The sequence below is a fragment of the Lactuca virosa genome, chromosome 2, assembly GCF_052849685.1.
Source record: "Lactuca virosa cultivar CGN04683 chromosome 2, Lactuca_virosa_CGN04683_v6, whole genome shotgun sequence".
Taxonomy (NCBI): Eukaryota; Viridiplantae; Streptophyta; class Magnoliopsida; order Asterales; family Asteraceae; genus Lactuca; species Lactuca virosa.
Genome location: NC_136427.1, coordinates 295,930,017 through 295,942,166, shown reverse-complemented (window position 1 = coordinate 295,942,166; position 12,150 = coordinate 295,930,017). Strand labels below are relative to the sequence as shown.

At 36.9% G+C, this 12,150-nt stretch overlaps 1 protein-coding gene across 1 annotated transcript; it reads left to right on the top strand.

Moving 5' to 3' along the window:
* Positions 1-10,032: 10,032 nt before the first annotated feature.
* Positions 10,033-11,930, top strand: LOC145161458 (superoxide dismutase [Mn], mitochondrial-like). Its single transcript, XM_079080972.1, has 6 exons — positions 10,033-10,452; positions 10,830-10,876; positions 10,945-11,070; positions 11,169-11,225; positions 11,373-11,450; positions 11,584-11,930. Exons 1-6 carry the CDS (start codon positions 10,164-10,166, stop codon positions 11,674-11,676), a joined length of 690 nt encoding a protein of 229 aa, XP_078937098.1. The 5' UTR covers positions 10,033-10,163; the 3' UTR covers positions 11,677-11,930.
* The last annotated feature ends 220 nt before the right edge of the window (positions 11,931-12,150 follow it).

The window sequence follows — 12,150 nt, the reverse complement described above, 5'->3', positions numbered from 1 at the left end:
AGGCGATTTCCGAATTTGGGATGGTTGGAATCCTTGATCGAAATGTTTTGAGTGTTGTTATGCACAGTTTAGTGGTGTTCCTGGCCAGGGACTTGGGGTAAGTATGACGAGTGGATGATCATCACCCATTATGTATGTCTCTAGAGTTTAGACTGTTGGGCTTCCGGTTTTGTGTAGTGCATTGATGGAGATGGTTAGTAGATCCAGTTTTAGGAGTTCCCGTTTAAGTGATTTTCGTTATGAGTTGGGTCTTAGAGTTTGGAGAGAGAGAGAGAGAGAGAGGTAGTTGTTGTAGTTGAGAGTTTCAAGCGACTGGGTTGTTTGTTGGCATCCATTGGGTTCTGGATGGTCTCCCGAGTTCGATATGGATGCTTTGATTATATGAAGTGGTTGGAGGGAGAATATGGATTGTGTTAGTATAGTTCTAAAAAAAATCTAACCGAGTAAGATTTCGAGGACGAAATTCAGTTTAAGTGGGGGAGAATTGTAACACCTGGTTTTGGGATATTTCTATTATTAGGATAGCGGGCCGTAAATGGATCGAGTAAAGGTCTTAGGCTACAAGGGAATATATTTTATACCCTATCGGATGTTGAAAATGTTTGATTAACTGATTAAAGCCCTCGAATTATGCTTTGAAGCACAAGGGTAAAATGGGAAAAATTATAGATATGGCTTCTTTCATGGATTATGGTTTTAGTTAGACATGTATTAAGTCAAAAGTAATTAGATAGGTTTGTGGGGATCGTCAATACCTTTATGTTCATATAAAGATCACCGAAAACAGAGTTAAAACAAAAAAGTTATGGCTGTTTGAAGTTGGAGTGGATTTGGATAAAAAAACCCTTCGCCATGAGGTGAGGATCAGATCCTCACGACGTGACGATTCATCACGAGGTGATCACTGGGCAGCCCAATGCCATGAATTTTTAGGGTTTTCTATGTATTTAAACGGTGGTTCCATGTTTTTAGGGTATTTTTCTATCCTTCATCATATCTAAAGCCTCTTGAGAGAAACCCTAGCCTCCCTTTCACCACTTTGAGCCCCCCCTCTCCTATTTCATCCATTTATGAGTTTTTTTGTGCCTTGAAGAAGAAGAAGTTGTTCTTGGTGCATTGCTTCAGCTAGCAACATCTCCCCTTCATCTTAAGTAGCTTTTGGACCCTTGTTAGTCCTCAAGCTTCTACCTTTTGTGTCCCAGCATGCTATATCTAGGTTTTTGTTAATTTCCCTCCATTTTTGAGGTGATTTGAGTGAGGGGATCTCATAAAGTTATCAACTTTATGAGTCCTTGAGGTTCCTTGGTGGCCTCCTATCCCAGATCTGGAGGATTTTTGAGTTATGAGTTCCATGCATGAGATTTGATCTAATTTTTCTCAATTTTGACCTAGTTTGAGTTTTAGACTTGCATTAGACAAAATTGTTTGTAAAGCTACAATCAATGTTTTAAAAACCGGTTTTTTAATTGAACCGGTGTGTTACCGGTTTCCGGTTCAACCGGTTCGACCGCTGAGTAAACCGCTTTCTATAATTTTCATACACATACATACATACACAAATCAAGAATTTGATGTCCACAAGTTCAAACATTAAAATACACATGAAAACAAGTTGTAGATCAATCTAAATATATTAAAATAACTCATAACCATAAGTTTTACATCAATCCACGTGCATTAAAAAGAAAATAAAGTCCTAGATGAATATCGCATAAAAAAAAACTTCATAACATTTATCATATGTTTTTATTCAGAAAAATTTTAATAAATGTAAAAACACTACCAAAGTTTATTATGCAAAATGTTTCAATTTCATGTGTTTTTATTCAATTTAACCGGTTCAACCGGTTTAATTGAGCCGGTTCAACCAGATTTTTATAAAAACCGGCCAGTTCGATACGGTTCAGAAATAGACATAAAACCGGTGATAGTTGAACCGCTTCCTTCCCCGATTCCCGGTCCAACCGGTTCGACCGGCCGGTTCAAACCTGTTTTTAAAACATTGGCTACAATTTTTTATGTTGGGATATAAGTAAGAAAGCCTTCTCGAAAGTATGAAATGGTTGCTTGAAGAATTAAGAGCCTAACCCATTAAGTTGTGAGAATTTAGTTTTTACGACGTGGCAATCTGCTTGCCACGACGTAACGACTGGTGTCACAGTGACTGTTTTGTAGTGAAGCTTCCACAGCGTGGATGTCGTCTGGTGGTTGAATTTGACCGTTAAGTTTTTACTAGTTTGACTTTTGGTCAAACTTTGAGGGGTGTTAAGCTATAGTATGAGGTTTAGCTTGTGTCTAGTTTAGGAGGTTCGTGTAGCTGATATGTGGGACTTTGAGTAGTGGGTTTCATCTCTTCGTTTAGGAGAGACTTCTCACTGTATTAACTATGTCATATGGGTGTGCATGCTAAACTTGTTGAGTCTTATTTGCAAATAGTTGTTATATGTGTATCTGAGTTGCTGACAACTCCAGGACTGCTGACAGTCCGTTGGGTTGCTGATAACCCATAGGGCTGCTGTGAGCCCATAAGACTGCTGATAGTCTCAAGGTTGCTGATAACCCATAATTGTTTATATTGTTGTGATGTATGTAATATTTAGGACTGCTGATAGTCACAAGGTTGCTGATAACCCATAATTGATTATTATGTTGTGTTGTATGCGATATTTTGGAGAACTCACTAGGCTTTGTGCTTACAGTTATGAATTAAATATTTTTTAGATACTTATCAGATTGTGAAGGCGGGACTGTGCACACACCTTAACCGTTTTATGATTCGATATTCCACATTGTCTTCTTATAACTCTGATTTTTGAATTATGGTTTATGAACAAGTGGTTTGACTTGAATGTTACTTTAATAAAAATGAGTGTTTATTCTATTTTAAAAATGAAAATTTTATTCTGGAATTTGAGACGTTCAAAGTATTGTCAAAACTTTGAGTATGTGACAATGTGCCCCGATTCTCAATCATCTTATTAAATCCTTTCTATTCATTTGAAATTAGATTTTACATATACATTTAAGCGCTCTATGACTTATTACTGTTTCAATTAAAAAATAATAATTCAAGGTGTTTGTGATTCGTTAAGCTTAAAGTTTTGAAATACCTTCAATTTTTAACATGGAAGAGTTAACTGCACAAAGTTGTTTCATGATATAATTAATCCATGAAAACTGTTCTTTTAAACAATCTAAAGAAATAAATGCCATTTTTTACGATTTGATGTATCATGCCTATAATTGTTTTCCTTTTTAATCCTAACCTCATATATGGTTTGAGTAAAAAGTCAAACCCGCTTTCACTTTGTGTTAAATCCCGTTAATGACAATTACAATGTGTGGTTAAACTATATAATTAAATCGTCAATGAGGTTAAGATTTTCTATTTTAGACTTTAGTTCATTCGAAGATTTTGACATGCATCTCTTAACATGGTGACAATATATAATATGTTTTTTTTGTCTACATTTGGCATTTTTACTTGTTTTTTTTACATATTAATCCCTTATAACCGACTATTACAGATTAAACCGGAAAAAATAACTTAATAGGGTAGTATAATTTTTAGTTTGTACTCATTTAGTCCTTAATGTTTTTGTACACATCCAATCCTTATGACTCGTTTGTTTATCTTTTTCTCATGACTGTTAGCCTAATAATATTTTGGGCTTTATGTTGTATTGGTTTTATATTGGCCAATTAGCTAGAAAATTCTAATTAGCTAGTCTATATATTATGTATTTTCCTTTCATTGTATCTTGTAATTCTCATTTGATAATAATATGAAACCCAAGCCCTTCTATGTCTTATTAGTTTACATGGTATCAAAGTTCGGTTGATCATCTGTATTTTTTCTTTTCGGGGTCGAGTTGTAGCAGGCAGGATGTTGAAGATTTTTGCAATTTTGGGTATGGTTTTCCTGCTCGTTTTTGTATTCTGTTTGGTTTAATTTGTTTGTTTCGTTGATTTTGAGGGTTTCGTTCCACATGTTGGTTTTGTTGATTTCGAGTTATTGATTGTTGTTGATGTTATTCGTATTTACTGGTATTTTGGTTATTCTCGTTTGACTGATATTGAAATATAGCCATGAGAGATGATTCTCTTCGGTCCATTAGTATCCAACTTGATGGCAATAACTATGCCTATTGGAGTTATGTTATGAAGAATTTCTTGCGAGGCAAGACTATGTGGGGAATTTTTACATGTGACAGGAAGAAACCAATATATGAAAAGGCTAAGAATTATGCAGCCTTACTGGATTCATAGGAGAATGATAACTCCAAGATCATTACTTTGATTAATAATTTTGTTTTCCAGTCTATTGGTACTCAGTTAGCGAAGTATGACACAACAAAGGAGTTTTAGGATCACTTGGCTAGGCTGTATACTCAGTCTAACTTGGCAAACTGGTATCAATTAGAGTTTGATATTCGATCCCTCCAACAGAACAATCTCAGTGTTCAGGAATTTTATGCAGCTATGTCGGATTTGTGGGATCAGTTTGCTCTTACAGAACCTAATGTGTTGAAGGATTTTAAGCCTTATATTGATAGAAGGTAAGATAAACGTTTGGTTCAGTTCTTGCGCGGATCAGTCTTGCATCGCATACCTCTTCCCACTGTTGATTCAGTTGTTCACGAGTTGATTGCTTAAGAAACTCATATCAAGTCACATGCTGACAAAGGTCCCAAGACAACCACTCCTGTTGTCTTTTCTGTTCCACAATGACCTCAGTCTTCAAACCAGAATGACCCCAAAGTTGCATTTGACGAGTGTGCTTTCTGTAAGAAGAAGAACCATTGTAAGGCAAATTGTCCTTTGTTGACAAGCAAGGGAAATCAGCAACAACAACAAACGAGATCACCTGTACAGCCTCATCTTCACAGCATAATAGGTCTTTTGGACAGTCTCAGTCACGTTCCTCGTTTCCATCTTTTAGTCCACCACAGTACGTTGCTGTTGTACCTTCAGTTGAGAATGAGACAAATTTTACATCACCATCAGCCTTAGATCCCCAGATTGTTGAGCAGTTCAGATAGTTCATTGCTTCCAATCCAACTGTCATGTCAGCTTCCATGTCTCATTCGGGTCTGTCTTCATCCAACACTTTAGGTATTCCTTCATCCTTGTGGATATCGAATTCTGGTGCATCTCATCACATGTCACCACATATGTCGTCTTTTGCTTTGTTATCATCTCGTACACATGTCTCTGTTATGTCTGCTAGTGCTACACCTATGTCAGTAGAGGGTGTTGGTTATATTGTCACTCCTTGTATATCTTTAACATATGTCTATTACATTCCCACACTTGCTTTGAATATTGCTTCGGTCAGTCAGTTGTGTAAGTCTGGTTGTTGGGTCTTCTTTTCTGATTCATTCTACTGTGTACATGACATTCGGCCTCGGAGGGTGATTGGAATAGGCCATAGACTTGGGGAGCTTTATGTTTTGGAGCAGCTACATGTTTCTGATGTTGATACATCTAGTGTTGATTTGTCGTCTTTTCCTTTAAATCATTCGTCGTCTGTTTTTTTTTATCTTTAGCATTCTCATTTGGGACATGTGTCAGCGTCTCGTTTACAATTTTTGGTTTTCACTGGTGTGTTAGGTTCTTTGAAAACTGTTGATATTTCTGATTGATGTGGTTGTAAACTGGGAAAGTTTTCTGCTTTACCGTTTGATAAAAGTGTCACTCGTTCTGTTGCTCCATTTGATATTGTGCATTCAGATGTGTGGGGTTCATCTCCGATCACCTCTAAATCTACAGCTAACTATTATGTTTTATTCATTGATGCTTACACTCGCTACACGTGGGTTTACTTTATGAAGCGCAGGTCTGATTTTTTTTACCATTTATAGTGACTCCAAAGCTCTTGTCAAGACTCAACACTCTGCTGTCATAAAATTTTTCGGTGTGATTTAGGAGGGGAATTTATCTCCAATGATTTTAAACAATTATTGGCATCTGATGGCACTATGCATCAATCATTTTGTACACACACCCCTCAGCAGAATGGTTGTAGAAAGAAAACATCGACATCTCCTAGAAACTGCAAGATCCTTGCTACTTTCTGCTCAAGTTCCCAATATGTTTTGGGAAGAAGATGTTCATACCGCCACTTACATTATTAATCACATTCCTACTGTGCACACTTCGGGGAAGTCTCCTTATGAAATGTTGTTTGGACAACTTCCAGATTATTCTTCATTACGAGTTTTTAGGTGTACCTGTTTTGTCTTGAAGCCTCATGTAGAGAGAGATAAGTTGTCTTCAAAATCAGCCCTTTGTGTATTTATGGGATACGGTATTGGTCAGAAAGATTATCGGTGTTATGATCCACTAAATTAGAAATTGTATGTCTCTCTCAATGTCACTTTTTTGGAGCACATTCCATTTTATTGCATTATTGTTCAGTCACATGATGCAACCTGAGAGGAGCTTCGTACTATTGATCTGTTTAGCATTGATATTGATGATCCACCACCTACCACTGATCCACCACTTGCTACCGATCCACCACCTGTCGTTGATCCTCTGCCTGCAGATCACCAGGATCCCCCACCATCGAGGCCTTACCGTAATAAGAAGTCCACAAAGCTTCCTGACTTTGTCTATTCATCTTTCTCACCCCTATTTGCCTCCTTTATTTCTAGTGTACATCATTTCTTTGAGCCAACATCCTATAAATAGGTTGTGTCTGATCCTCTCTGGCAAACCGCTATGGCTGAGGAACTTGCAGCTCTTTATCAGACTCATACGTGGGATCTAGTTTCGGTTCCGCCCAGAAAGCACACAATTGGTTTTCGTTGGGTATATAAAATCAAAACAAAGTATGATGGATCCGTTGAGCATTATAAAGCTAGACTTGTTGCGAAAGGGTACTCACAAAAGTATGGTATGGATTATGAGGAGACTTTTGCTCCTATTGCAAAAATGACGACTGTTCGCACATTGATTGCAGTTTCTTCCATTCGCCAATGGAAGATTTATCAGATGGATGTCAAGAATATGTTCTTGAATGGTGATCTTCATGAGGAAATATACATGTCTCCTCCCCTGGTATTGCTCAGCAACCAGGTGAAGTTTGTCGACTTTGGAAGGCACTATATGGCCTCAAACAAGCCCCTCATGCTTGGTTTGAGAATTTTTTTATGGTGATTACTTTGCTTGGTTTTAAGCCAAGTAACCATGACTCGACTCTATTTGTTCGATGTACGAGTGCAGGTTGGATTATTCTTTCCTTATATGTCGATGACATGATTATTACAGTTGATGATCATGATGGTATAGAGTGTTTAAAACGTGATTTGGCTCACTGTTTTGCTACATTATTTATTGGGGACTGAAGTTGCTCAGTCTCCAAAGGGTTATCTTTTATCTCAAACGAAGTATATTTCAGTCTTGTTTGAACGCGCACGACTCACGGATAATTGGACAGTTGATACGCCTATAGAGAGTAATGCAAAGTATTCTCCAACTGATGGTGTCCCCTTATCATATCCAAGCCTTTATTGTACCATTGTAGATAGTTTGGTTTACCTGACTGTCACTAGACCGGATATTTCTCATGCAGTTCATGTGGTTAGCCACTTTGTCACTGCCCCTTTTACGATTCATTTGTGAGTTGTTCTTCGTATTTTGAGATATCTTCGTGGTACTCGGTTTCGCACCCATGTGTTTCCATCTACATTCTCTCTTGAGTTGTGTTCCTATAGTGATGCTAACTGGGATAGTGATATTTATGATCATAAGTCCACTACTAGGTATTGTGTTTTTCTTGGAGATTCATTGATATCATGGAAGAGTAAGAAACAAGATGTTGTCTCTCGTTCTTCTACAGAATCTGAGTATCGAGCCATGACTATCACCACTTGTGATATTGTTTGGTTGAGATGACTTCTTGCAGATATGGGTGTTCACATCTCTCAGCTTAACCCTTTTGTATTGTCACAACGAGAGTATGATAATGATTGCCAAGAATTCAGTGTTTCATGAGCGCACAAAACACATTAAGATTGATTGTCATTTCACACAACATCATCTCCAGAAGGGCACTATCTCCCTTCCTTATGTTCCTTCCACCTTGCAGATTATTGATATTCTTACGAAGCCTTTGATTGCTCCTCGATTTCATTTTTCTGTGTGACAAACTCTCAATGCTTATTGTTGTTGCATTGTGAGTTTGAGGGGGATGTTAGTCTAATAATATTATGGGCTTTATTTTGTATTAGGTTTTATATTGGCCCATTAGCTAGAAAACCCTAATTAGCTAGTCTATATATTATGTTTTTTTTCCTTTCATTGTATCATGTACTTCTCATTTGATAATAATACGAAACCCTAGCCGTTCTATGTCCTATTAGTTTACAATGACATCATATGTGGGACAATCATTAAGGATATGTTCTCATATGTGGCTCGTCTCTCACTTATATCAATAACCAATTCACGAATCGGTCAAATAATGTTGATATCCTAGTTTTCTCCAAACAGAATGTCTTCAGTTTCAGTTTCATCTATCTTCACAAAAAAACAGCTGACAAAAAGTTTAGAGTCTTCCCTAATTCATATGTAGTTCACGTATGAATTAGGGAAGACTCTAAACTTTTTGTCAGAGTGTTCTTTTGTTTTGGAAGTACAAATTCGAGTTACGAGAAAGTAATCGTCAAGAATCTTGTTGTCCGGTGAGAGGGGAGGCGAATAGAGAGATACATAGCAGAAATAATAAGTGCTTTCTAGAGATGTTAAGAACATGACGGGGAAGAAGAAGAAGAAGCATGAGGAAATGTTGAGAGGGGAGAAGGGGGAGGGGGAGAAGATCGTGTGAGGTAAACACTAAGGTGCTGTTTGGTTCACAGAATGTTGCTGAAGGAATTGAAATTGGAATTGGAAAATGAATCTATTAGGAATTTGAATCCAATTCCATATCCTGTTTGGTTGGCCGGAAATGGAATTGGAATTAATTCCAGATCCTGTTTGGTTTGCAGGAATTGGAATTGGAATCCATGTAAAATGACATAATTGCCCTTTTGTCTATTTTACTTAATTTTACTTTGTTTTTTTAACATATATGTAAAGATGCATTATATAAATTATAAAAATAGTAAAATTTTATTTAAGGGATTGTTAGGTTCGATTTCAACAGCAAGATGGTATAATTTGATTACAACATATTTCTGAAATATATTTCTATAATGAGCAGCAAGTTATTTTCTCATAAGCAAAATGGAAAATGTTTACCACAACAACTTTTCTGTTCTATCACAACAGCGATTAAAAAGAAAGAAAAGGATTTTTTTTTTCCAGATTCTCATAGCAGTAGTGATGTCACAGTAGCAAGATTGATAACAACGATTTCAGAAAAATGTTATTAGCAGCGATTGAAGACAAAGAAAGGTTTTTTTTTTTTTTAAGATTCTTAGCAGCAACGATTGTCACAGTAGCCCTATTTGCGGTCGACTTCCAGGGGCTATTTGGTGAGAGAGAGAGAGAGATCACATGGGATGAAGGTCGTCAGTCGTCCCCAGTGACGAAGTGGAGAAGACGCCCAAAAGAGGTTGTCGGCTGAATGAATGAGAAGAATACGATGTTAGATTTACTGATGAAACCATGTAGTGTATGGCTTACAGATGAAGCGAGGGCAATATCGTAATCTGCTACTTTCCATGTTGTGAACGAATTAATTCCATTGAGATTGTGAAGGAATGAACTTTCCTTCGTTTGAAGGGAAAATATTTAATTTAGGATTCTTTTTCCTTCCCTTAAAGGTGAACCAAACATAAGAATTTGAGGGAATTGGAATGGAATCATTTTCCTTCAAAATCCATTTCATTTCTGCCAAACAAACAACCCCTAAGTTATAAGATTTTCTTTTAGACTTTAGTTCATTTGGAGATTTTAACTTGTATTTCTATTTTCTAAAGAAGGTTAGGTGACAATATATAATATAAAAATATAATAAATAAAATGATATTTGAAAACTAGGGGTCAAAACTATAAACTTAGAGAAGTGTAGTGTCGTGCGCACTCCGCAGGGAAAAGTATATAGATTAGGACGGTGCACACAGATTCCATTTGGAAACTTGGAACCATTTCGCTGCCAAATATAAGTCTCTGTGTACTTGGATTTCTATCAAGTCAATTGATTCGCAGAACAAATGGCTCTTCGAACACTAGTCAGTAGTGGGAAAACCCTAGGTCGATTCTCCAGGTTTCAGCAACAGATTCGTGGACTGCAGACGTTTACGCTTCCGGATCTCGCCTACGATTATGGCGCTCTGGAGCCGGTGATTAGCGGAGAGATTATGCAGCTCCATCACCAGAAACACCACCAGGCTTACATTACCAACTACAATAAGGCTCTCGAGCAGCTTGATGACGCCATCGCTAAGGGTGATGCCTCCACTGCCGTCAAATTGCAGAGCGCCATTAAGTTCAATGGCGGAGGTTCGATTCTTATCCTTTTCTCCATCCAATTATCTTATTTCCAGTACAGATACTTTTATCTTTTTGTCGGTAGTTTCCGTCGAACCAATTCAACAACTTCTTACAGTGAATTGTTCTAAAATAGGAAGCTGCATATTGATCCCTAACTTGATATGGATTTCAAGTTCTAAAAGTTGCTACCTACACCATACTTGAGAACAAGAACGTCAAATAGAATATTGTAGTTGAACTTGCAACATGATATATATCAATTCATAGTATGCAGTTACTGATGTGTTTGATTAATTGGTTTTAGGGATTTTTATTGAAGTGAATAATACATTGCGTTTTCTGGATGTCCTAGAATTGATTCATCCCCTTTTTGTTTGTGTAATCAGGTCATGTGAATCACTCAATTTTTTGGAAGAATCTTGCTCCTACAAGTGTAAGTCTGTTTCCTGATAGTTGAAGGATGATTCTGAGTGAAAGCCTGAATTTTGTTTTGGTTTGCAGGAAGGTGGTGGTGAGGCACCACATGGTTCTTTGGGGTGGGCTATTGACCAACACTTTGGTTCAATGGAAAAGTTGATTGCCAAGATGAATGCTGAAGGTGCTGCTGTGCAGGGCTCTGGATGGGTGGTATGTTATGTTCATCTATTATTTCTCTTATCAATCAATCATCTTGATATGTTTACTTTTATAAAATTGTGATATGCTACTACTACTACTACCGGCAGTGGCTTGCAGTGGACAAGGAGTTGAAAAGGCTTGTGGTTGAGACAACTGCAAACCAGGTATACATGCAATTCACATAAGTGATTATAACAAATCTTGTTGAGCCTTTTACTGAATAAATTATCTAAAAAAATTCTACATTAATAATACAACTAGTTGATAGATTAGATTATTAAGTATGTATCTGGTTGTGACTTGTGGTGCAGGACCCCTTGGTTACAAAAGGTGCAACTTTGGTTCCTCTGATTGGCATAGACGTTTGGGAGCATGCATACTACTTACAGGTAGTTAGTTAATCATCATATAAATTTTTTATGGTCTGTCTGTGTATCTTATCTTATGTAGCGAATAAAATTCTCCTGTTTGTTCCACTTAAACGATCAATTGATGATATAGTTAAATGTTTGAATGATGCAGTACAAAAATGTAAGACCCGATTATTTGAAGAATATTTGGAAAGTCATCAACTGGAAGTATGCAAGCCAAGTCTATGAGAAAGAATGCCCTTAAAAGGAAAGACTTTTGACACCTTACCTACTACACACACGATGGCAGGTGTATGCTTCATTTGGACATGCATGTAATAAGTAAAGTCCCATTTTTCCTTGGGGCTTGGCCTTTGTGTATGTATGTATGCAAATTGCAAAACATGTATAAACCCATGTCTTGTTGTTTTGCTTTTTGCTTTTTGCTTTTTGCTTCTTGTAATTGTAACCTCCCCTTTCTAGTTTCTGTTCGTTCAAAAAAACTAAGAGTTGATGACAGTTGATCCTGGTTTATGTTTGTTGGTTGTTGTTTATTCCACTGATTTCAAGTTATTTTTCTTTTTCTTTCTTTTATTTCTATATAGAAATATTCTCTCTACTCTTTAACTAACTATATGTTTTGTGGTTTATTATTTAATATTTGTCTACCAAACAGATATTTAGAGGAGATTTCCATTTCCTGCCAACTTAACACACAACTTATTTCAATTCTTTCAAA